The sequence below is a fragment of the Athalia rosae genome, chromosome 5, assembly GCF_917208135.1.
Source record: "Athalia rosae chromosome 5, iyAthRosa1.1, whole genome shotgun sequence".
NCBI lineage: Eukaryota > Metazoa > Arthropoda > Insecta > Hymenoptera > Athaliidae > Athalia > Athalia rosae.
In genome coordinates, this window is record NC_064030.1 from 8,334,433 (window position 1) to 8,362,241 (window position 27,809).

Genomic DNA, 27,809 nt, shown 5'->3' on the forward strand with positions numbered 1-27,809 from the left:
TATCTTATCGTTTCAATTCAACCACGGATATTATGCGACAGAAATATCAAAAGCTTTAAACATCATACCTTCCGATCGAAAGTTACCGAGTTTTGCAATAATCATCATGGATTGTACACATGCGAATAATGCGATGCGTTACGTACAAATTATTATGATTATCAGGCAAAGCATAGTTATTATCAATGATTACTTATTTTTTTTTTTTTTCTTTAAATGTTGGTTTTTATTATGATTATTGTTGTTGTTAATACCATAATATCATATGGTGATCGTTAGTCGATGCTGTTATTCATGTTGTGACTAATAATAGAACCAAATGAAAGAACGAAACAAAAATGCTTAACTAAATATAATAATCGCTGGATCATTTAACAAACATAAACATATATAATATTTATGTTGTTTATTATACATCATGCCGCATGCCGTGAGTTTTTCGTATCCATAAATTAATTTTCTCGACATTATATATATTATATACACATATATATATAATTATCGAATCGAACTCACGCTCTGCTCTATTTTTGCTGTTTAATTGTGCTTGTGATGTTGTCGTCATCATATATACCTTATAATCTTATTATACCAGTTTCTATATTTTAATAATCGTAAGTGTCGATCGATTTTGACAACACCTGATTGGCATTACTGGAAATTGGTGGAAAATTTGTGCCCAACGTCTTGATGAAGGCACCTTCTCCGTCAAACCTATCTACATTATATGATAATGTATAATCACACCGTCTTATATAGTGTGATTTTATATACGACAAATTATTGTCATTACGATTATCGTTGTTAATTTTTTGTTCATTAATTCATTTTACAGTTGTTAATTTTTTTTTCTTAATATTTTTTTTGCTTTCTACCAATACCTCAGATTGATCGATTTTTCAAAATTATCGTTGTCATTCGTAGTTTGCAAAAAGTTCGGCAAATTTTTCGTCATTCTGAAAATAATTCGATCACAATCGGTATCTCAATTACTGATTAATGATCGGCGGCACTCCGTACATGGCTGAGAGAAATTAATTTATGGACGAAAGTCTGAGCTGTTCTTGAATATTTTGTTTGGTTCACGAGTTTGATTTTTCTTCATTTTTTTCACTCAATTGTATGTTTGATTTTTTGATTTTCTTATTCTTGGTTCTTATAACATTTGATCACAGAGAAATAATAGACTACATGATGCGAATTACGATTAGGCTTTCAAAGCTTCAGCTTCAATACCGCTTTACTTATAACACTCTTGTGTTTCGTTGTTTTGTTTACTTGTCATACAACCTACGCATTTTAAGTGCGATAAATTTTGACTCTTAATCTTTATTCGAATATCCGAATATCATATACGTATTATACGTAGATTTATTTGTTAGTTTGTATACGATACACACGAATCATAAGACAAGAATGGGATTCACATATTTCGGACGTTAGATTGTCGATAAATTTTACTGCAAATATATGAATATTTTTCATTTTTATTAGGTATACCTATACATATGTGTGATTCTATTGATACATATAATATGTATGTGTATATTTGTATAACTATATAGAGTCGATAGTTTTGCCTTCTCTTTATTTTTCTACATATTCTTTTGATTTTTCTTTTGGGCTAATTCTATGTGGTTTTGGTTGGTGTCTTTGGTACAACAGCGTGCGGCCGCCAGCACACAATCCGTACTATGTCACTGGCCACGGCAATCAGGGGGGCCCTGCGGGTCCGTTCGTAGACGTTTTGGGCCGGCAAGGCCACGGTCAGAGCCAAGGTCAGGGCCAGAGCCAAGCTCAAGGTCAAGGTCAGGGCCAAGGCCAACCTCAGCTAGCCGTTCCAGTAATGCCACCAGGAGCCGGCAGAACCTTACACTTCCACACACACGCGGCGACATACGCCCTACCCCAACAACCGCCCCTCACGTACCCAAATTGGGTGCCATTCACCCATTTCGGATGAATTCCCTCCCGGCCCTCCCGCCCCTCCCAGTTATCCCTCGTTTCGCCAAAATCGACTAAATAAAAAGGTTTAAAAAAAATCATCAATTGAGGATAAAACAAATAAATACCGATCGAAAATAGAAAATGATAAAATAATTCCCTGACGGACCGAGTCTTCATAAAAATTCATCGTCAAATATAAAATTTAATCAATCGTCATATTGGGTATCGCGATACCGAACGCTGAATATATTATAATGAAAAATCACCGGTTTTAATGTAACTCCGAATCATTCCGAGTTTAATTATTATATCGTGAAAGAATTTCTTTTAATCCCTCCACATTTTGATAATCCCGATTTCTTGCACGGGATATTATTCATATTGATAATATTTTCACTTGTATTGAGACAACGATCTTTTATTTATATTAAATAACATGGTATAATGTTATTGTAGATTCTTTGATGTTTAGTCCGGTGTTTAAAATGATAACAGAGTATCGATATAATGATATACACAATATTTAATGTTAATAATAAATATATCGAAATACGTATTACATATAATGAATAAATGCAGCGGTTTATTTTAATCTGGGTCCTTTTTTTTTACTGCAATATACATTTTATATAATATACAAAACTGCAATAGTACTGATACTTGATAAAACTGGCGTACATACATACCAGCTACTATACATACATATATATTTAATTACAATACATCAAACGGTATAATCTTCAGATTTCTTCCGCCCGCACATGAATTTATTCAAAATAAATTACAGGAGAGCACAACGTATTCATCAATACGTCACTACATAACGACTGATACTCTTTAAGCAAAATGAAAAAAAAAAAAAAACGAAAAAAATAAATAAATCAAACTGAACGTTACACAAATAAATAAAATATTATATACGATTAGATTAAAACTCGTTTCATCGCGTTAGACAATACACACTGTAATATAAAATGGGAAATTAAAAGAAAAGAAAATAATTACGATGATAATAATAAAACGAAAAAGCAATACATACCTATATGCAAATAATTATAATGCGACTGGAACATACAAGGAAATCATAATACAAAAAAGGAAAAATTTTTTTAATATGTCAATACACAATAAAAAAAATCGCTGTACATATTTAACATATACATATATTACATTATATCTATAGGTGTAAATCCACATGATAAAGAATACGATTGATTAATCAAAACGAGGAGGAAAGGATGAAGGATTGAATTGAAGAGAACAGAATTGCGATCACTTAAATTAAATCACGTAATATTTGTGCTAATAATAATCACAGTAGAATAGAAATTGTTTAAAGATTCGATAATTCATTTATATATCATGTTGCACTTTACAGATAATAACGGTAATGAAAATAATAATAGTAATAATATTATTAACAATAACAACAGAAAACCATGATATCATCACTGCCGTGTTTTTAAATCATTTGAATCAATTAAATGTTATAATCATTGGTGATCAGATATTGAGCACCGGTAGAGAAGTATTAATGAAAATGAATATGGAGAAAAGCAAAAAAAAAAAAAAACGAATACAAAGATACTTCGATATAGTAACAAATATATACACGAATAGATGATATTCTATATAAAGAATCAACACCGATAGAATAGACGATAATTAAACTGTAAATTATATACAGTTATAGTATTTGTTAGATCATCTTTTATTCAAATAAGGTAGAGAAAGTAGAGGACGATTCTACCAACGAATAGAAATAGCCTGTTAGCTTGAGAAAATAGTCTTTCAACTAAAATTAATGAACGAATGAATAAAATAAATAAATTAAAATGAAATTGAGAATATTTAATGTAACATTGATTAATTATTTATTGATATTATATTATATAAATGAAAATAAATTAAGAACTAAACTTGAATTTATCAACACGTATATACATGATATTGGTATATTGAATATTCAAAAGTAATATGTCGCTAGATTAGTATTTTTATACTTGAAAACGAAATGAAATTATAAGATAGGTCAGAGGAAATAACGAGTAATTCAATTATTAGTATCATTATTATTATCATCATCGTCATCGTCATCATCATTATCATCGTCATCTTCATTATTATTATTATTAGCACCATTGTTATTACACGTTATCAAATCTACGGTATCTTATCCATTATGTGTTACATACTATTATTTTAATTATCATTATTATTAATGTGTTCTAATTCTCATCATTATTGTTATTATTTCTAGTACTACGAGGTACAGTTTCTATTATTAATACGACCATGATTTTCGCTATAATTGTTATTAATCTTATTCTCATCCTTATTCTTATTCTCATCTGAAATCTGTAGAAAAGGTAGCTGTCTATTTGTGCAGAGGTGTTCAGTCTAGATTATTGAATGTATTAATATTAAACGAATACGAGGCAATCTGTGTTATCAAGACTCACCATATATTGGAACAGAAAATGAGAAGATACTTTCCGTAATTAGTATTCCAAATTAAGGATTAGCATAAAATAGACGTGGACGAAATTATTTAGACACAAACTCAGGTGTCTTGATATTGTTTGCTCAAAGAAAGAAATAGAAGAACTAATGGAAAACATATAATATACATATGTATGCGTAACAATAAGTGATTAATACGTTACATAACAGCGCGTGTCAGGTGAAAACGTAATTGGATTATTACATTAATTAAGAATTATAAACAGGCTGAAGAAATAATTTTGCAACGACAAAGAGAGCAGAAAAAAAAAAATACCAAGACACAAGAAACAAAAACATAAATAACCAACTCTACATAAATAATTTGTCAACTGTAAATTTTGTATGATATACATATATATACATACTTATTTAAACAGAAACGCAGAGACTATATAAATATACGTATACTATAAAAAAAATCGTTGATCGGATGCTACGATTAATAATCGCAGGTCGAGAAAAAAAAAAGGGGGGTATTGAAAAAAAAAATTAAAAACAACAACTAACAAACTGACGAGAACAACGAGAAATGCAGTTCATTCTAAATCAAATTATCAAATTCAAAACCCTTTGGTACATAATATCCCATGTTCAATGTTCTCCAACACCTTTGTTTTACCTTGTAGAAAAAGAGGCAAATTACACATACATGATATCCATACGAACACTAAATCGTCGAGGAGTACCTAATTAGAAATTTCTTTACATTGTCTATATGAATCTTGTGGTGTTTTGTTGATTAAATGGCAGTCAAATTTGCTGATTTTCACGAATCCAATGATTGTTTTCGAGTTGATCGATGCAGAAAAGATATAGATGTCCCGATAAAATTCTAATTTGGTGCATCTTGAAGAGAAAATAACTTGCCACACAAATCGACACGAGAGCAAGAAAATGAAAAGATTTACAAAAAAAAAAAAAAAAGAAATAATACAATCAATCAATCAATCACTGGTAGTAAAACACCACACGGTGGCCTCCATTGCACTAACAATTGCTAACAATTGTCAGAATCAGGGAACGGGGTGCTCCACCCCCACCACCGCCCGCATCGACCGTGCATATAAGGAAAAGGTAAAATAATAAAAACGACAATCTGCCTTGAAGGAACACGAGGAAACGCAATCCTAAATCAATCGTCGGCCGCGATATCTATAAATTTGATGAAATTGATCAGAGTTGATTAAATTCTTTTTTTTCCAATCGATAGTTTTGCATCGCTGGTCGTGTATCGAGGAATGCGTTTCCTATTTGTTTTCCTTATGGTACGAAGAGAATTAATTATTTGACTTTCATGTAGATATAATAAAACGCTTGCCTTTTTTTAGTTTGTATCGCACTGCTTGCTTCATCATGCACTGTATATAATTATATTTATGTATAATATAGATATATGTATTGCATTTGTATATATCATCCTTAGGCTATCGATAAAAGAGTAAAAAAAAATGATAATAATAATAAAATAATAAGATGAATTTTACCTTTATGAGACCATATACTTTATAACAATTTGTTCAATAAATTCATTGTATAATTATATAGACCACTCGTCATGTCATACACCCCCTCCACCCCCTCATGTACAAGTATACCTTTACTGTTTGAATTATAAAAAAAAAAACGAGGAGGCGATAAATGAATGAAAAGAGAATCATCATTTTTTCTGTCCAAATTTCAAAGTAGTTTAATTGAAGGCTTATAAAAATTGTGACACCAGATTCTTCGGTATGAGACGAAAGACATTAGTAAACGGAAACAATGGTTGATTTTTTTTCACTCATTTTTCGTTTTCCTAATCAGCTACCCTAAGAGGTTAAAGTGATTTTATATCATACCCCGAGCACTGAACCAATCCATACACTTGATGTAACAAAGGCAAATCCCCCTGGAATTTTTTTCTACCGTTTAAAACGAATGTTTATAGATCGAAGTAGCACCTCGTGTTAAACCTGCAACTGATTGTGAGTGAAGTACCCCTGAGAGTCCGTTTAAGAAAATTTGAAAAATTCGAAAGAGAAAAAAAAAAAATTACGAAGAGGAAAGAATTTTCCTCTTTGAGTAAACCCTCGGATAAAGCACTTTAAACGCAATACCCACCAAACTGTAAATAATACAAATACTACCCTGTGCTTTGTGATAATTCTCCACTAACGAGTCTTCTGTAAATAAGATCAATGGCGTTTACGTTTTATGATAGAAAAATTTCAATACTTATCGATTGATTTGTCCAATTAATATTTATCCAAGGATAAAGCACCTGAGAACTGTCCAAATTTATGTCAAGCTATAATGGAAATAGCCTTCCGATCGTTGCTCTTGACTCCGTGTTTTCTCCCCCCCCGTTCGCACTCTCGATATTTCAAATATTTAAAATTTTCTCCAACAGTCAAGATCGAATTTCTAATCATATCTATAACAGTTCGAGCGATATTAAAACGTAATTGTCAAATGACTCGACCTAGTTTCATGCATAACTTGAATACCTAGACCCTTCCAATAGACATCACAAAAGGTCCCGATAAAAATTCCGGCCAGATTGAAAGACCGGGAGAAAATAACGAGATCGGTTCCATGGGGAGCAGTAAGAGCCCACGATCAGCAATAATCTATACCACAGATGAATCTGTGTACGTAGAGATAACTCGATATTTTCTCCAAGGTATTCACTCCACACGCCGTGAATTGATAAACGATTTTGTATAAGAATGAAGACAATCGACAGTCATGATCCGAATGAATAGCACCTTTTAAAATAATTCCTCGCAAATATTTCGCAGGGGTACAAATCCATTGGCACCGGACGCAGTGGATCTAACGCAATTGACATCGGTCGCTGATTGGTTAGCGTCGATAAAAATGTCAAGATATGCCGAAAGTTTCGAAAGAGCCGGAGTAACGACGTTGGAAGCTGCGGCTCGAGTCACCGTACAGGAATTAACAGCCCTCGGGATAACGTTAGTCGGTCATCAAAAGAAAATCATGAACAGTGTCACCGCCCTAAGGGCCCAAATGTCGGCGACGTCGCAGGGTTTCCTTGTCTAGGAGATCGCCATCGAAGTAAATTAAATAAAAAAAAGAACAAAACAAACAAAAAAAAAAAGAGAGAATACAATAATGATAATTAAACGAATGATATCATTACGGATAATCATCGTAATAAATATGGACTGATGTGCAGCTGCACCGCGGTATTGTGATTTTTTATAAAAAAATAATAATAATTATAATTTTAATTATAATAATAATGATCACAAAGCGGTACAGACGATTATAGATTATATTAGTGATATTATATCCTATATACACACATTGTATGTACACATAGTACTATATATTCGAGATGTTAACGGACCAATATTAAATCACACGGGCTTATTTTACCAGAAAATTCTGTCCGGAGTATTGAAACTGAAGGCCTAAGGATTGATAGAAGAGAAAGAAAAACAAATATGGCCGACAACATTCCACTATAAATGTATTATAAAGAGATACGGTAACATAGAGTACGTTGAAACGACGATAGCACGATTTTACCATGTGATGAGCATTATTATCTGTTTTATAGTAAGAAAAGAATATATATCTACAAACATGTCTCACGGGTAAAGAGAGAAAAGGAGGGTGAAAACGAAATTCGTATTTCTCTTCTGAAAGAATATCGAATCTTAAACGAAACGAAACAAACGAAACGAACGGTCTAAGTATTAAACTCGAAAGTCAAAAAGCGTACGTACCTACTCCTCGAGGTATACGTATACCTTTGTTGAAAAGTTATAAGCAAACCCCATAACGAGAAAGTCCATGACTTTCTCTCTTACTATATATTCAAAAGCCCTTTGCCATCCTAAAACCCTACCGGGTAATTTTTGAAAAATTGGGTTGGAAGAATCGAAAGCTTCATAGTCCGCTGCAGTCCCAAATTGTAATAAAAATTATGAAGGGCTAGGTGTAAAAAAATATTACGTAGAAGAACCTTCCGGAAAGTACCCTATACCCGGAAAAAAAAGAGAAAAATTTTCAAAAAATTGAACGGTAATTAAGTATATCTCATAGTGATTTCAAAAACACACACATGCTCAAGACGGTGTGAGGGAGGAGAAAATAAAGAAACAGAGAAATCGAAACCAAAATGAAAATGAGAAAAAAAAACCACTGTAAATATATATCTTTTGCGATCGAATCGACGTATATATTATATAATATATATAGTATATTACACAAGTAGGAATATCGTGCAGCGAATTTTTAATATTCCGCTTTTGTTCCGCCCTGCTTTCGACAGCTAATTAAAAATTATGTATAATGGATGCATTGAATCTTGCGTTTTATGTTGTATAGATATATATGTACCATACACACGATACATGTATGACTTATCGAAAGAAAATAAATGAACAAAAAACAAAAAAAAAAAAATACAAAAAAAAAGAAATGTGCCAACGCAAAAAAGTGAATGAAAAATAATAAAACTTAAATTAATGATGAAAAAAAGAAAGAAGAAAGAAATATAACAATAAAATAATTAATAATTACTATTGATGATGTATCAGCCAGCTATATAATAAATTATAAATAAACAATGCGCGTGCTTTGCCGCGATATGATGTATTATATAAAATTATACAGCTTGTCCTATTTGAAAGAACACATTACAATATTTCGGTAACTCGAGTTGATACGAAAGGAACTTGCTTCGCTGTTCTGTCGTTCAGTTTTTTTTTTTTTCTTCAATTCAAACATGAATACAAACTGTATTCGGAACTGATTCTTCATTTCTCTGCGAGACGTAGGCCGTAGTGGTCTATGTACTGAAACTGTGAATATTCTTCTTCTGGTTGAAAAGTGTAAGATCCTTGAATATTTATTGAACTCGTAGAACGCAGTATTATTCAGGTATGTTTCATTACAAGAAAATCAACAAAATACGATCATACAATTCATTTCTCAAGAATCAACAAATGATTGGAATTTACAGTCAGTTCTTGGTCGTATGTTAGTTTAACCCCTTCAGGAAATCGTTTGAGTTCTTCGATAGCGGACCTAGTTTTGAAAATGTTCGAACCCCTCCTTTGAGATAGGACACTCTGTACGTGCGTGTGTTGAAATATTATCTAATAATAAATATTAAATGAAGATTTAATATAATAGGTAATCAAAGAAAGAAAGAAAGAAAGAAATACAGAATGAGAATAAAAAAAATAAACGAATATAACAATAGAGAATGACGAACAAATTAACAGAGTGGTTTGAAATTTTAAATAGCGAGACAAAATACTTATATTATATACCTGTATACATATTATATAGCTACGATCTGCCAATATCACTTCTTCACGAGGTGCGCGAATCGTAGTGTCCATCGTGAAGTCAAAATAATAAATGACAAAAAAAAAAAAAAACAAGAAAAGAAAATTAAATTATTATTAAATATTATATTATAATTATTATCATTATTAACATTATTACTATTATTATCAGACGAATAATGATATAATTGTCACGCTACATTATTAAATATATGAAATCGAGCAAACAATGTCCAAAACAAAAAACCTGTTTTTTGAACGCGAACATATCAAAATGTTGGAGATTATACGTGAAATTTATAATTAGGAAACGAAACATGCGAATGGTTGTTTTTATTTATTTATTTATTAATTTTTTTTTCCATATTTCTACAATTTTTTTTTACTATTCAAATCAAAGTATGCTATCAATAACGAGTGTAATCATCGACCATTATTTATTACTATGGACAATATAATTTGATATGAAATTTGATACGCGCTATAAGAATACAAATTTTGTTTTTTTCTAATAGTTATTCATCATCATTTGCATTTGTACAATACATATAGTATATTATACGTACCTATAGATACCATTTAAATATGCAGACGACTGAAACGAAAATTCCATTAACAATTGCATCCCTTCTATCTAAGATCAGATCGGGATGTATGAGGGAATTAATTGAATACATAATATTATACTCAATTGAAACCTGTCATTAATCAATAATGATTTTCTTCTTTTTTCTTTTCTTTTCATTTAATTGGATTTTTATACATGAATATACACATTATATAGATTCACTGTTGTAAAGACTGTTTCAGATACTATCCATATAGTATATGGCACGTCAACGCTTTCTGCCACGATCAAGTAAAATCAATTAATTAATTATTTGAACAATTTATTTAAAAAAAAAAATTAAATTTCAAACGCGTAACAAAAAGTTATTTCAATCTTACACCCGGATTATTTATTCATTTGGATTTTGATTCCATTGCTTTTCTCGTTTGTATTGTGTCGTTCTTTTCTTTTTTTTTCACTTCGATAAAAATTGTTTATAGTATAAAAAAAATAATGAAAAAACAGACAAAGCGCCGTTTGCCAAAAATTTTAAACCGTAAACTGAAAGATAATACGCTAATATAGTATAATTGAAATTTTATTGAAAGACCTATTATATTATTATATTGTGTCCTTATCAAAGAGTGTAATTTCTCCGTTTGCTATACGTGTTAGAGATCCATCTTATATAGTGTATAAAATTTAAGAGAAAAAAAAAAAAAAACAGAAAAAGAGGTGAAAAGAAAAGAAGGTGAAGGAAAAATTGCAGTACAATTTAGCTAAACGTATAACAAACAGAGTCAATGAAGTGCTACTCGAGAAGGGCGAAAGAGAAAAAAAAAAAGATTAAGCAATAAAATACACGCAAATGCAGATTTTTATAGAAAATGTTAAAATTTGAGGAAATAATTATTAATAACGCTATCTTCCTAAATGTTCGTATTATTAAATATAATATGGTTTTAAGTTTTATCCGTCACGATGTACGATGATTATTATACCACCAGTGAATGATGATGATGCAAAATATAGTGATGCACATCCGCCATTGATATTATATACCTCTCATCATGTGTAATTAACACCAACATACATAGCTTTATGGGATTATGAATACCATAATTGTCGTCGGATAAGATTTTTGCCAAATTTGAAGAATTTTTGAGCTGTACCATCTGTACCTATATATGTCTAGCGAAAGTTGTCAGAATATCGTTGAAAAAATTTGAAATTCTTTATGTACACATACATGTATATACGTAAATTTATCAACTGTCGCGAAAAAAAATGATTAAAAGTTTTTGTATATGTCCTCGTAATATATTATCGTAAAAATAATTATACAATGTAAAAATGATGACGTTTAGTTACGACGATATATACGTATATGGTACCAAATTGGTTTGAAATTTTTCTAACGGTATTCCATGTCGCATATTTTGGTTATTGTATAAGTGTAAAATTAAAAGTATAAAAACAAGAATGAAATTAATAGTGAAATCAAAATTCTTGAACACGTAATTCGTGTCCTTGTTGGAAAGTTTTCTGAGCGCCGATTTGTTTTGTAGAAAGATAAAAAAACAAATAATTTTCCTCCTTGATTAATATCGATATCTCAAAATATTTCTTCGTTTTTTTTCGTTACTCCTTCTTCAGTTCTTCGTTTTTTTTTTTTTTTTTTTCAATTATTTTTTTGTACTATCTATTTTCTTTATCAATTAAAAACAAATTGTTGCAATTGAGTGCTGTACTACTATTTATTAAAACTAATTTATAATCCTATAGATCTGACTAAATTGGAAAATTTTAATTTCAATCGACGGTAGTTAAATTCGACAAGAATTAATTTTATTTTAGACTACACTATTCCAGAAGAGTTTCAAAAACTCTTTTATACAACTTTGTAAAATATCTGAAACGAGAGCAAGAGAAATATTAATAATAATAATAATAATAATAATAATAATAATAATAATGACTGTGAAATTAGTACGCAGCTATATAATTTGTAATTTTAATTAACAATTCAATAATGCTATTTGTAATTTGTTGATAAATATTTTTTTTTTCTTGTTGATTTTTCGATAACCGAAAAATGACATTTTTTGTAAAATACACATCATACTCTCCTCTTCTCATTCATTTATTGTGATTATATTATAATTAAGATTTTTCTTTTCTTCTCTTCTCTTCTCTTCTCCTTTTGTTCTCACAATTATAATTATTATCTATTATTATGATTAGGATTATGATGATTATTATTTCTATGATAATTATTATTATTTTGTTTAATTTAACAGATTTTATTTGTCTACTACCTGCTACCGCGGCAGGTACCGTCCCACTATACTTAGTATAGCTTATATAAAATTCACATACTTATATACGCTATATATTATATTTAATTTCCACTCGTTAGCGAAGTTGAGTTGATTAAGCTATGAAATAAAAAGAAAAAAAATTAAAATATCTTCATGTGACTTGAAAGATTCATATTATGTCGAACAAAAGAAATAATAAGTGAGAAAAGATAAAGAAAATTAATATTAAAAACAGAAGAAACAAAAAATGGAAAAGGATAAGAAAACTTTTTCAATAAATTTCGGAATGTGTCTAAAGCATTTTTCCTATGGTGTTGTCAAGACGATGTTGAATGTACATAAAAAATAATAAATAACATACCTTATACGATGTAAATTGATTTGAAGACGTGACAAGCAACAATTATTATTAATAAATAAACAAAACGCAAATTAAAATCCTCCCCAACCTCGTATACCATTTGGTCATTAATAATAAGTATATAATTATTCAATGTTTCATCCTTATTCTCGGAAACATAACGTCAGATATTTTTTTGGTGCTGCAGGTCGAATTGAATATAGATTCTTTATTCCATTAATCATCTGCCGGTTCGATGAAACGCGCTTTTGTAACGGAAATCGACGATGAAAACAGACACCACATACTTGTTTGTTGGTTTTTGCTTCTTTCATTTCATTTGCTTTTGTCTGGAAAATCGGCACTCCGAAGCCACTCACTTGAATAATTTTACAATTCACGGACAATCTGCCGTATAATGGTACCAAAAATACCGATGTCAAGACCAGCGATACGCGCGGCTCCGTGCACCCTTTTTTCATTGATCAATAAATACCGTGAAATTAGGCACACTCATTCTTCATACATTGAAAATAAACGATTTTGATCCGATCTACCTTTTTTCCCGAACGTATGGATGATCGCAATTTTTTCTTATCGAAACAATCGAAAGTTTACGGATAATTACGGCGTTGGCGCGTATGGGAAGATTCTTGTGATTTTCTTAAACAATAAAGAAAAAATAATAAGAAAAAGAATGGACTTGTAATAAAGATCTAAATTAGTGACGGTTCAATGGTTCTCGAAGGTCCCGTGTCTCGATTGGTTACCGATTTCTATACAGTTTCCTTCCAGGATGCGTTTCGTTCTGTCGCCTTTGCAAGGACGCTAATCAGGTATAAGAGATTGTTACACGGGGTTTTTAACTTTAGTCGGTTTCGGAACATAGAAAAGAGTAGGTAGAACGTACGACTGGACACACGTATACTCCGCAGACGTTTTCAAATTACAAGTCAAAAGAAATTCATAGGAGCTAGTTACCCCCCACTTTTCCCTACCTGCCGAAGCAGGGAATATCCTCGTAAGAGAAAACCTTCATATCTCGCGGTGTTCAAATACGGCAAACATGGTTAGAGCGTCGTTGTTGAAACGGTTGTTGATTTTACTGACGCTAAATTATGCCGCATCTTCGTTTATCGCACCGTCGAATTTCGGAGGTGCCTCAGAATCCGGAGTGTCGCTGAGTGACGTAACGCAGAGGAAGAGCGGTTCGGAATACGTTGCACTCGATAACGGAAGGGCAACAAAAGCGGCCAGCCAAGGATTCGATAAGGGTGAACGCGGTGCACACGGACAGTCTCAAGAAGATGGTCACTACAGTGATCAGGATAATAATCGGAAGGGATACGACGTCGGAAGACAAACGTTGGGACAGAGCCAGTCTTTCGATCAAGGTAACAACGAGTTTCAACAACACGGAAGTGGAGAGCATAAAAAAGGCTTTCACAAAAGTGGATTTACGAATAATTATCACAAGGACGAATCAGGAAATAAAGCCTCGTTCTACGAGGACAGCGACGACGAACGTGGTCACAGAGGTCACGATAACAGGGGATCATTTTACGGTAACAGAGGTGAAGACGCGTTCAGGGATGGAAGATACGACACAGCTTTCAACGGAAGAAACAGAGGTCAACAGGGACTTTACGACAACAGTGCAGGGTGGGTAAATCGAAAAACGATTCTCTCTTTTCTCTCTCTCTCTCTCGTCATCGTTCGGGTCACAGGTGAAAAACCGCACGGAAACCTCGTGTACCCGTGTCAACTAGGGAAGGCTTTTCCTTCAGCTTTTCATCCCCTTCCGTCGAAATCGCGCGATTGAAGAATTTTCACCTTTTCCATTCAGATTCGATAATCGCCGTGGTCATTCTGGCGGTTACAACGACAATCGCTACTACGACGACAGAAGAAAATACCTGCAAGACGGAGCCGGTAGGGCTTACGACAGAAATGGAAACGAAGCGTACTATCGAAGAGAACAACCGTACCACAATAACGCCTACTATCCAGCTCCGGTGGCTCCTTTAGTTTCTGGACCACTTTACTCCAGAGATTACCTCGACGCCCCGCCAGCCAGATACTTCGAACGCGAGGAACCTTATCGGCTTGGAAAAAGATACGGGTAATTTCTTCACCGTTATTTATACAAGTACAGGGGAATGCGCTGTCTTTTGGTTCCATTTTTTTCTCTTTTTCTTTTGCCTCAAAGTCGCGCAGTTTCGATAGCCGAGCCAACGTCGCTGCGTCTAATATGATACCGTGAAGAAGTAATTTCCAATCGTCAGTTCTAATTTTTTTCTTCGATCCCTAATACAGAAGATCTTTTTTGCGCGGTTTTACTTGAATTCCGTAAAAAGTCACCGGGTTCCTTTGATTTAGCCAGTGGTCAATCACCTTTGGGACCACTCTCACGTCCCGCACTGATTTTCAACCTGTCACGCTGTCTGACCGGTCATTCGTTCTGCTCGTAAATTTGGCCGTATAACGTACAGTTGAGAAGACGCGGACGGATATTGTGCAATATTTGCTGTCTGTTATTATATCGAACAGTAATTGGAATAGCTGTGGCAGGTTTGAAATTTTACTTTCACGATGCATCGATGTTATTGAATGAGGTAGCGGGGTCCGGTTCCAGTTTAAAGAGCGATATTCATGTTAATCGAATGTGCGCATAACGTATAATTGTTAAGTTATTGAGCGACGTTGTAAATGATTCTTTGCGATATTTTTATCGTGAAACATGATTTGTAACGTTTGAATTTAGTCGTTTTTATTATCTCTTAGTCTGCAGATCATTATTCCAATTGAAATGCTCTGAAACCCTCATGAGAAATACACTGAATTCTAAGCGCAATTTCTTTGTTTGACAATTCGTATTCGCTTGGTGAATAAATGATAACTAAATTGGGTCGCATTAGCAATTTTCTCGCAGTCAAGTCCAGCTGCGTTCGCGTTGTTTCCGAAATACCTGTATGCTTGCCGTATGACGTAACACGATGTAATTATTCGATCAAATAATTAAGGCGATTAGAAAATAACGTAGAAAATGGAATACAGGAACTCCGGTTGAAAGACAGGACGGAAACTGTAACGAGGACGTAACGTCAAATCTCATTTCTATTACTATTTAATTATACGAATAGTTATAATCTTATTGTTTAACTTTATAAAATTCCAATCTCGCAACGAATAACATACGTAACCCTCTCAGGGGGATATATCATAACATTTATTACGTGCGATTCATTTCATATGTGGCGTAAATAATTGAGTTAAGATTTGCCTCCATTCCTTACACGTATATGCTGCCCCGCATACTGTTTCACATCTTGGAATACTTACGCTGAAATAAAAATCTCTGTTCCTAGCAAATTTTCATTGAGTCTATAAATATTTTCAGATATTCATATTTTCCGCAGATTTGTAGCTCTTTGAAGACGTTAGATTTTTCTTTGAACTATTTGAAGGTGCAAATACGAAGGTTGCACCTGAAAATTGCATTGCGCCTGTTATGTTGCTGCTGATGAAATGTTACATTTTACTCGCTGTACTGCAAGGATTTTGCTCGGAACTGAAATATTCGAATCAACAGGTACTTTCCCCAGAGGAGAGATTATCACGACAGCGAGTTTATCTATCCTGAAAAAAGCATAACATACGATGATTTCTACGTTGGTGGTGATCCTGGTTCTGGTTATCAAGGCAACGGTTATGGCAGAGCTGGCTATTCCGGAAGTTACGGCAACACCGGTTATAAACAAGGCTTCCGAAATCTGAACCTTCGCGACAGATTGAGCAGACCTTATTGAAAGAAGTTCAATCAACACGAACATCGACGAACAACGACCAATCTTCGCAATGAATAGCATTTAGGTATTATAAATTCAACCGCATGTTTCTGGGATAAAATAAATTTGACAACTTCATGACTGTTGAGTGATCTGTTTGATGTTACTTCAATGATGCGAATCTCAGAGTTCAAAATACATGAGAAACAAGCAGTAAAATCGGAAGAAACCGACTATCTATACATTAATATCTTATTTCTTTCGTCCTCGGAACCAGACCACGAACTTTCGCGACTGATCCGGCAGGTACATCGGGTTTACATACAAATATATATTTCTGGGCTCAAAATACTCGGGAATACACCATAAAAACATTAAAAAAAAATAGTCAATCTTCTACTGAAATGTGTTCGGCGTTTCTTAAGGCGAAAACTGAAGTATTTGTGAAATCGATTACTGAACGTTTTGATGATATATTTTGTCCTGACGAACACATATTCTTCAAGTGAATTGATTGTGAGTTAAAAATGAATCCCACCGAGATATCCTTGATTTTCCACTTTCTGGAGCGATCGTTTAGCGATAACTTGATCAATTTTATGTAGGTATAGATCAAGTTGGCGATCAAATTCGGACCATAGAGGACTCGATTACAATAACAGATAAATTACGGCCCGAATTTTAAGAAAATTCTAAGGCTTGGCTTTTTTGTAGGGGTAAAATGTGAAGTGTTTGCGGAATGAATTCCGTGATGCTTGACGTATATATACATGGTATTTGTAAGAGGGATACGAATACGTCAATTAAATTAACTTAAAAATGAACCCCATCGAGGTATCTTCGACTTTTCACTAACCCTAATATTGTGAAGCACGTATTATCCGGAACATGATTTTGGAATCAGGGAAACAGGATAGGCAAGGAGGTGGTCCGAAACCCCATTTGCCTCATCATGTGCATGCCTCCAATCCTTTGTATTCAATCCTAATATGATAGAGACTGATGCCTTGCAGGACTAACTAAATGTCTGCCTCTGCATGCAATCATTCAATCATGCTTCGATACAATGTAAAATGTGCGACAACTATAGTCTTTGGTGCAGTTTTTCATCCCGAAATCTAAGAGAATCGCCCCAAAAATCAGCAAAGTCTTTGAAGAATGAAGCTCTCCCACCGGCGTTCGGTTTATCGTGAAAAAAGTTCACGGAAAATTGCGAGTATTTTCGAAACAGTCAATTGCGAACGTGCAATTCGGTATTCGATCATTGCAGCGTCTCGTACGTAGATCCTCCTTTTCCGAGGTAAGGGCAGTACGGCCACAGCTAGCAGCCGAAGCGACGTCGTCATCGGGAGCTGCTACATCGATGGTAGCGCGTACATCCTTTGAAAAGAGATAGAAGATGCTAGCGAGGAGAGAGACATACACATTTGTATTGGGGTAAGGATTAGCAATGGAATAGTACGCGTTTACTACCGCGCCATATATTTGGGTGACAATGAGTCGAGCGTCCAGTTGTGATTGCGCAGGCACTCGGGAAGTAGTGTTTCGTTTGATCTACATATTTTTAAAAAGTGCTCGACAATCGGTAGCTACCGAGAGACCCGTATCATTGGAGATTTCGTGAATTCCGTAACTCGGAGATTTTTCCACAATCACTGGTGAGCATAATGTTTTTACCGTGACCATCGTACGTCCGGGCTCCCGATCGGTCAGCAATTCGTTTCAAAGAATTTGAGCTGGTGGTAACGCGACGCGAACGTGGAATTTTTATATATTCTAAACAACTATTGAACTCGATGGTGGAATAGATTGCGATCTTTGCGCAAAAACGGAAAACTTTGATCATTCACAATTGTATTCCCTGTATGTTTGTTCGAGGGACTATGAGGGTCACGATTTTGCGCAGCAGAAATATCTTTTATCGTTCGAATTCTGAATATAACTGTTCGTTACACATCATTATATTTCTATATTCGTAAACTTGACTAACAATAATCTGATTGATTTCGGAATAGTATTGACAAAATTTTGAATACTATCAATTTTCTTGTTTAACATTACGGAAGGTACTTATCATCGAATATTTTGGTTTAAAATTACGCTTCATTGCCATTTCACGTACGAATTTATTGATATATTTGAGGTTCAATTCTACAATTTCACTTGGTTTCTGACATCATGTTTTCGCATTTCAGATTCATACTTGACAGACGTAGAAGATGCTTAGTTCTTCACGATACGGTTCAACTTTCAACTACTATCCCTACGTTGTGCTGAAGAATTTGTATAAGGTAAGAAATGATTGTTATCGTGTATTCGTTGACTTGTAATGAGATCAGAAGTGGTCTGTCTGATTTGCATTTCTGGAGTCAGAATGCATTCAATGAGCGTACTAGAATTGACATTCTATAAAATTTTGCCTTTTGCTTCTAAAAAACGCCAAGCCATACAATTAAATATTTTTCAAGATTTGAGATGAGAATTAGGATTTGTTCTTAAAGAGTTTTTCGAAAAGTCAAAGAGTTTATGAATCTGAAGAGTTCAGAATCGTGGATATCCTTAGGATACCTTTACTCGAAGAATCGCGGAGATCGCGACATGTCAATTAATGATTATAATGTTAACGTGTTCATTCGTTTATCTATTCATTTATTGAGTTAGTTATCAATTCATTTATTCGTTGAATTATGAATTCAAATCTGATGCCTATCTACTCTCCATGTAAAGCAATCGTCGCGTCTATCATTGCAGACTGTTTTAGTAATCAAACAATTAATTATTGGGTATAGTTGATGAATCCATTAGTATTTCGGAAGCCCTTTTTACTATTCAATCAATTGAACGAATGAATGAATAACTGAATTACGTAATCAAATTGATGATACGGTATGATTTCGATGCTTCTGACTTGATGTGTTCATTTATTTATTTATTCAGTTATGCATGTATTTATTTATTTATTCAATTCTGAAATGTGCCTAATTTCTATATAATCTCACATGTGAAGCGAATTATATTTTGTACAACTGCAGATTATAAGTAATTACTTCGATCGCTAACTCTCGTGAAAATATTTTTGATTTTTTACATTTTCGACCGATAAACTGGCGATAACTCGATCAATTTTGAAGATAAATCAGTTTAACTTTCAAATTTGGATTCCTGAGATCAAAATACATGAGAATAGCAGAGGAAACTCCATAAAAAAAATTATTGAATTTTGTTTAAGATTTTGAGAAAATCCTAAGGCTATAGGCTTACCGTTTTTTCGGGTCAAAATGTAAAGTATTCCTGAAATCAATTGCAGGTGACTTTTCTTGTGTATTTTTGCACAAGGAATACGAATACGTCGATTAAATTGAGTTAGAAATGAATGCCATCGAGATATCCTCAATTTTTCACATTTTCTACCGATATATTGGCGATAACTTAGTCAATTTTGAAGATAAATCATTCTAACTTTCAAATTTGGATTCCTGAGATCGAATTACATGAGAATAGCATAGAAAACTCTTTGAAAAAAATTATTGAACATCGTCTCAAAATTTTGGGAAAATCCTAAGGCTATAGGCTTACCATTTTTTTGGGTCAAGTTGTGAAGTATTCCTGAAATAAAATGCAGGACACTTTTCTCATGTTTTTCTTTGCGTAAGGGTGCATTTTCATGCTGACGCCTGACGCAGATTTTTAAGCGTCAAGTGTAGTTACGAGGTATTATTGCCACTGAAACGCCATCGAAATTCTAAATGTATGATTATCATAATTTATTGATTGTGATCATCTGTGATCGTTATCACAGATTCATTTCCAATTTTCGCTGATTTTTGGAAATTTTTTTTCGATTCTTATATAATTTTCTTATTGACTTTTCAATTACTAAATATTCCTGACCCTTCGAAGGCTCCTCATGATTTGAAACAAAAAGTACGTTATTCTCAATTTATTCCTGAATTTTCCCCGATTTTTTGCAATTTTTTCTGTTTTTTTGTGATTTTTTCCGATCTTTATCCTAATTTTCTGAATATGTTTTGAATTTTTCCGCTGCTGGCCACGTGGTCACGTCACGTGATGACGTCACGTGGTCATGTCACGTGACCGGACTCGCGAATACAGCTAGCGCCATGTGGCGGAATTTTCTTGAACTAAAATTCCAAGTTTCTTGCCCCTTGACGTCAGGCAATGTGATGCGTGAAAGAGATGTATTTCGGGTCAATACTTTTCCGGTTTTGGTCGGAGAACCGACAAAACTTCTGCCGTTTCTTCTTCGGGAGAATGGTCAATACTTTCGCATTTTTGCTCAAAGCTAGTGACAAAACTTCTGCCTTTATTGTCGAGACGTGGGTCAATAGTTTTCCGTTTTTTTCAAAGGAGGGTCAAAACTTTTGCATCTTTCTTTTACCTCTCTTTCACGCATCACATTGCCTGACGTCAAGGGGCAAGAAACTTGGGATTTTAGTTCACGAAAATTCCGCCACATGGCGCTAGCTGTATTCGCGAGTCCGGTCACGTGGCCGTATCGAGGCGGGGCGGCTAAATTGAAAAATCTTCTAAAAAATCGGGAAAAAATCAGAAATAATTGCGAAAGATCAGGGAAAAATTGAAGATGAATCTTTGATCACGTACCTTCATTTCTGGAACGTCAGCATTAAATTGCACCTGTATGAATACGAATACGTCGATGACATTGAGTTACGAATGAATCCTGTCGAGATATCCTTGATTTTTCACATTTTAGAGCGATAAATTGGTCAATTTTCAAGATAGAATTATTTAGCTCGCAAATTCGGATCCCTGAGATCAAAATACACGGGAATAGCATAGGAAACTCCATAAAAAAAATTATTGAATTTTGTCTCAGATTCTGAGAAAATCCTAAGGCTATAGGCTTACCGTTTTTTCGGGTCAAAATGTGAAGTATTTCTAAAATCAATTGCAGGACACTTTTCTCGAGTATTTTTGCACAAGGAATACGAATACGTGAATTAAATTGATTCAAGAATAAATCCCATCGAGATATCCTCGATTTTTCACATTTTTGACCGATAAACTGGCGATAACTCGGTCAATTTTAAAGATAGATCGTTTTAACTTTCAAATTTGGATTCCTGAGATCAAAATACATGGGAATAGCAGAGGAAACTCCATAAAAAAATTATTGAATTTTGTTTAAGCTTTTGAGAAAATCCTAAGGCTATAGGCTTACCGTTTTTTCGGGCCAAAATGTGAAGTATTTCTAAAATCAATTGCAGAACACTTTTCTTGTGTATTTTTGCACAAGAAATACGAATACGTGGATTAAATTGAGTTAAGAATAAATCCCATCGAGATATCTTCGATTTTTCACATTTTTGACCGATAAACTGGCGATAACTCGGTCAATTTTAAAGATAGATCGTTTTAACTTTTAAATTTGGATTCCTAAGATCAAAATACATGGAAATACCATCGAGAACTCCATATAAAAAGTATGAATTTCCATTTCAGATTTTGAGAAAATTCCAAGGCTATAGGCTTACCGTTTTTTCGTGTCAGAATGTAAAGTATTCATATTTTGCAATTTCGGGAATCTGTATCTGGTGTCCAAATTCACTCGTATGCAGAATGGAAAAAGTTTGCGCCGTAACTTTGTGCTGATAATATTCTTTGTCGTTGAAATTTCGAACAATTAGGTATAATTAATTACACGTTAATGAACTCTCATACTAGTTCTTAATCAATCATGATGTTCTAAAGTGCGGGACAGTGGTCCCTGCATTCGAACACTATGATTCGTCTATCTGCAGGATTTGGGAATTTATCATAGGTCGAGAAATGATCTCCGCTATTATATCGTCAACCAATTTATTCATATGTCTTAGGTTCAGGTTTACAATTTCACTTTATTTCTTATATGACATTGTTTTCAGGCGTTTAATCAGTCATCACGGTGCCTAGTTTATCGCAGTACTTATTCAACTTGCAACCACGAAGGGCAGGAGTTACATGTCATCGCACAATTCGTTCACAGGTATGAAATAAGTAACAGAATGATATAAGTTAGGGTATATTATGAAAATATATTTAATGTAATATATTATAACATCACATTAGCAGTAATATATTAACAGATAATATAATATAACATTCAACTAACATATTGACATAGAATATAATATTGCTGATAACATATTCTTATACTACGTTATTAACAATGCACTTTTCCTATATTTCAGGTACTCGGATATGCTGTCGCCGCAGTTATGACCCCCTGGACTTCCCCTGTTCATCAGGGGGAGTTCAGGGACCCGTCCCCTGGGACTGCGCGGCCTCCCACCGCCCCCGGGGTCCCAGGGGACCCAGTCCCTGAGGACATGTCCTCGGGGATGCGGTATCCCCGCTGGAGGGGATACCATATCCCGAGGGACATGTCCTCAGGAACTGGTCTTCGGGGACGCAAGTTCCCCCAGGGACACGTCCCCGGAGATGCAGTATCCCCGCTGGAGGGGATGCCGTGTCTTTGGGGGCGTGGCCTTGGGGGAATAAGCGTCCTCGAAAATCCCGGGAAAAGGAGGTCCCAAGCGGACACTTTGTTTTTCGTTTCTCTAGAGAAATCAAGAAAACGAGTGACCGCTTGGGACCTCCTTTTCCCGGGATTTTCGAGGACGCTTATTCCCCCAAGGCCACGCCCCCAAAGACACGGCATCCCCTCCAGCGGGGATACCGCATCTCCGGGGACGTGTCCCTGGGGGAACTTGCGTCCCCGAAGACCAGTTCCTGAGGACATGTCCCTCGGGATATGGTATCCCCTCCAGCGGGGATACCGCATCCCCGAGGACATGTCCTCAGGGACTGGGTCCCCTGGGACCCCGGGGGCGGTGGGAGGCCGCGCAGTCCCAGGGGACGGGTCCCTGAACTCCCCCTGATGAACAGGGGAAGTCCAGGGGGTCATAAGTTGGAGGATATGCGACCTGTAACATGAATAACAAATAAACAATTAGTTAACTGATTATATAACTTACCTAATGTATGACTTATTTTATGATCAGTATATGACATTTGAATTATAATAAATTGTACCAAGTTATGTGATAATAAATTATTGTCTTGCCTTATTGGCGTGTCTGATGAATTTTATTATGGGGGGGTGTATGAATTTACCAAGTCTTTTGGGTAATGCTGGGTGACCTGATTTTATGAGGAGGATCTTGAAAATCTTTTCTAAGGGGGTGCAATTCATGTACCAAGACTCTAAATGTTGGATTATACTAGGGACTCTCGAAAAGGATAAATTAAATGAAACATACCTCCGCAAAAAAAAAAAGGAGTTGTACGTCTCGTGTGTTGCAGATCCATCTCCACTAGAACAGGATGAAGAAGAGTCGATCTTTGGAGAGACTCGTTGATGTCCTGATTTGCTTCCATCACACAATGGTCATCTACCAGAAAGAAGAAAAAATATCACATGTACAATTCAAGTCACGATATAACAATCACTTGTATTTGTATTATTTTTGTATCCACAAATAAGATCAATAAATCATTTCGTATCTCATTGAGAAAAGAAATTGAGTGAATCATTGTAAAATCATCCCTACGAATTATTCTGGAGCTGCATTAAGTGCATTTGCAATACATCCTTCAGCCATAGATATATTGTGCTTCAGCGAAGCTAGTAATAACGTAATCAAACTACAATGGAAAACAGACGCTCGAGCGATTTGAAAACTATTTCATGGACGGCCCAAGAAAACAGAAAAATTTTGTATGGAAAGTTGATTAAGAATAATTGCTACATCTTATTTGCATTAGTTAGATAGATCAATTAATTATCTCCAAATTCTAGAAAACGGAATGAAACGCGTAATTCAATTGAAAAGTCATCTCTCAAAATTTTAAAGGATTGTTCAGAACCTGGGCTAGTGTATTTCTAACGACTGTTTTTAGTATGAAAAGTCGAGAGCGAGTGATCAAAATACATATAGGAACGATTGAGGCTATATTCGACTAAATTTTATGTGAAGTTCTGCTCACCGTTCTCTCTCTCCATCGTCGCTTTGAGGAACCTGCTTTGCTACTGATGTTGCTCCTGATGTCGCCGCTCCTATCGCCGAAGCCGAACTGCCGTCGAATCCAAGACGGAAAAACTTCAACACCTGTGTACTCCGTTGACCATGTACCAAATTATATGGCCCCGATCGGATGTTCGTGATTGGCTGCAATTTGTTCGAATAGTATACATATACCGCCACGTGCCTGAATTAATGCACTTGCTAATTAATCATCATCAATCGAATAATTGAACTCTGATCAGTTTACGGATCTTTGTGTCATTTTACGACGACTAATCGATCGAAGATTTTTTCCCCTGAATCTTGTACGATATCTGAGGCCATAGGCTTGACGTATTTTCGAGGCGAAAGGTAATGTATTCGTTCTAATCAATCCAAGACGCTTTCTACAATACGTTGGAAGGCGTAACGAACACGAAGCCGTCGATCAAATCAAGCTGGCAATGAATCCCATCGACATCTCCTTGATTTTCACCTTTCAGATCCATAAATTGGCGATATCATGTTCATTTTGGAAAAAGAATTACTTGGTCCATTTTTCACACCCCGAAATCGCGAAGAATCGCTCGAAAAATAAGCAAACGCTATAGTCTCTGGTGTTTTTCACCCCGATAAATGAACAAAGACTATAGTCTTTGGTCTCAGGAATCCAAAACTTGCAAGTCAAACTGATCTATATTCAAAATTTGTCGAGTTATCGCCGATTTATAGACCTAAAAAGTGACAAATCAAGAATATCCCGACAAGTTTTAGCGATCGAAGTAAATACTCATAAACTGCAGAAGTACAAAATATGATTTGCTCTACATGGTAGATTATATTCAAATCAGGTAGATCTCAGAATTTGAAGAATGAATGGATATATGACTAACTGAATGAATGAATGAGTGAACACATTCATTTAGAAGCATCGAAATCATACCGAAACATCAATTGAATTAATTAATCCAGTTATTATTTTATTTTTCCAATCGATTGGATAGTAAAACAGGGTCCTAAATACTAATCAATCAAGTCACTGTTCAAATCACTACGATTAATAATTGATTGATTGATTACTAAGACAGTCTGCAATCATAGACGCGACGATTGCTTTATATTGAGAGTACATAGGCATCAGGTATAAATTTATAATTCAATAAATAAATAAATAGATAACTAACTGAATAAATTAATTGGTGAATAAAAGAACACATAAAATCAGAAGATCATACTATAGGAATACATATAATAATGTGTAACAAACTAGGTAGAGTTATTCAGAATTCGAACGATAAAAGATATTTCTGCAGCGCAAAATCGTGACCCTCATAGTCCCTCGAACAAACATACAGGGAATACAATTGTGAATGATCAAAGTTTCCGTTTTTGCGCAAAGATCGCAATCTATTCCACCATCGAGTTCAATAGTTGTTTAGAATATATAAAAATTCCACGTTCGCGTCGCGTTACCACCAGCTCAAATTCTTTGAAACGAATTGCTGACCGATCGGGAGCCCGGACGTACGATGGTCACGGTAAAAACATTATGCTCACCAGTGATTGTGGAAAAATCTCCGAGTTACGGAATTCACGAAATCTCCAATGATACGGGTCTCTCGGTAGCTACCGATTGTCGAGCACTTTTTAAAAATATGTAGATCAAACGAAACACTACTTCCCGAGTGCCTGCGCAATCACAACTGGACGCTCGACTCATTGTCACCCAAATATATGGCGCGGTAGTAAACGCGTACTATTCCATTGCTAATCCTTACCCCAATACAAATGTGTATGTCTCTCTCCTCGCTAGCATCTTCTATCTCTTTTCAAAGGATGTACGCGCTACCATCGATGTAGCAGCTCCCGATGACGACGTCGCTTCGGCTGCTAGCTGTGGCCGTACTGCCCTTACCTCGGAAAAGGAGTATCTACGTACGAGACGCTGCAATGATCGAATACCGAATTGCACGTTCGCAATTGACTGTTTCCAAAATACTCGCAATTTTCCGTGAACTTTTTTCACGATAAACCGAACGCCGGTGGGAGAGCTTCATTTTTCAAAGACTTTGCTGATTCTTGGGGCGATTCTCTGGGATTTCGAAGTGAAAAACACCAAAGACTGTAGTCTTCGCACATTTTTTGGGGTGAAAAACACCAAAGACTATAGTGATATTGAAAACTGATAATGTAGATAGAGCTCTAAAATACCGGCCCTGGAAATTGAAAGTTTGCCCAAAAGTGGAAATTTTTATCAGAAGAACAGGAAACCTGAGGAGGTATTCGTAGACCTGATGCCTCATCGTGTGCATGCATTCAACTTTCCCACTTCCATAAAGTATGATGGAGATATTATATCTATTTTTGAGGTTTCGGATCAATGAGGGGGACAAAACTAATGTCAACATATTGCTAGCGATGTTATACATTTATTCACAGAGAAAAATTTTCTTTGACAATGAATGTATATCGTTATGAAAATTATCCAGATCCTCTAATCAATTATTCTCGTTATCATTTCAGAAAATTCGCCGGTACATTATAGAATATATATGTATTCCCATTTGGTTCACAAATATAATGCACAGTCACCCAGATACTCCGACGGGTTGCTCGTCGTGAGTGCCAATCTTCAGCCTGTCGCAGAATAAAAGAAAGTTATCACCCAGGGATAAACTTAACCGCGGTATTATTGAGTGCTACTGGTGTTCAAAAAAATTGAGATATTTTGATTGGATTCATTTCTAGCTCGACACGATTAGTGTCAGATGTATTTTGAACTTCGAGATTTATCACGAACTTGTCGTCTCTATTCTATCCAAGCAACATGCGGATGCAATGATATGTAGTTAATAATAGCAAGTCTGTTATGTCGAAATTGCCTGTGGTTTGATTCCTAGTACAATAAGCAAATAAAGCAGGCTTAGAGAACGAAAGTGCTGCTCAATTTTTGATCATAGTATCAGCGACCACAGCAGGAAATCCACTCGCACTACAGATTCATGATCAAGTACACCAACAA

The 27,809-nt window shown here is 34.8% G+C and overlaps 2 protein-coding genes and 1 long non-coding RNA gene across 18 annotated transcripts in view; 2 read left to right on the forward strand and 1 right to left on the reverse strand.

Moving 5' to 3' along the window:
* Positions 1-11,795, forward strand: part of LOC105690203 (ephrin type-A receptor 4) — a 122,293-nt gene extending 110,498 nt beyond the window's left edge. For 12 of the 15 annotated variants that reach the window (XM_012407821.3, XM_020854732.2, XM_012407826.3 and 9 more), the window contains 2 exons: positions 5,464-5,526; positions 7,233-11,795. In XM_012407821.3, the coding sequence (XP_012263244.2) occupies positions 5,464-5,526; positions 7,233-7,497 (328 nt within the window). In that variant the 3' untranslated portion in view covers positions 7,498-11,795. The other 3 variants (XM_012407825.3, XM_012407829.3, XM_012407824.3) reach the window with 2 other exon arrangements.
* A 1,958-nt stretch (positions 11,796-13,753) lies between these two features.
* On the forward strand, positions 13,754-23,099 carry LOC110117233 (uncharacterized protein DDB_G0290685-like). Of its 2 annotated transcripts, XM_048655509.1 has the most exons (4): positions 13,754-14,634; positions 14,819-15,094; positions 18,956-19,051; positions 22,667-23,099. In XM_048655509.1, the coding sequence occupies exons 1-3, from the start codon at positions 14,039-14,041 to the stop codon at positions 19,035-19,037; spliced, it is 954 nt and encodes a 317-aa protein (XP_048511466.1). In that variant the 5' UTR covers positions 13,754-14,038; the 3' UTR covers positions 19,038-19,051; positions 22,667-23,099. The 2 variants fall into 2 exon arrangements, with proteins under 2 accessions (XP_048511466.1, XP_020710402.2); XM_020854743.2 differs by lacking the exons at positions 18,956-19,051; positions 22,667-23,099 and adding an exon at positions 16,565-16,896 and having other exon boundaries at positions 13,763-14,634.
* Positions 23,100-23,570: 471 nt separating this feature from the next.
* LOC125501003 lies at positions 23,571-26,661 on the reverse strand. Its single transcript, XR_007278462.1, has 3 exons — positions 26,345-26,661; positions 24,771-24,952; positions 23,571-24,175 (listed from the first exon to the last, which is right to left on the reverse strand). It is a non-coding gene; the product is annotated as an uncharacterized LOC125501003 (long non-coding RNA).
* Positions 26,662-27,809: the final 1,148 nt, after the last annotated feature.

Bases quoted from the DNA above. Each gene is read 5' to 3' on its own strand.
- LOC110117233 (XM_020854743.2), top strand. From the start codon at position 14,039: ATGGTTAGAGCGTCGTTGTTGAAACGGTTGTTGATTTTACTGACGCTA. The intron at 14,635-14,818 runs GTGGGTAAATCG...TTTTCCATTCAG, and splicing joins CTTTACGACAACAGTGCAGG to ATTCGATAATCGCCGTGGTC. The intron at 15,095-16,564 runs GTAATTTCTTCA...TCGAATCAACAG, and splicing joins CGGCTTGGAAAAAGATACGG to GTACTTTCCCCAGAGGAGAG.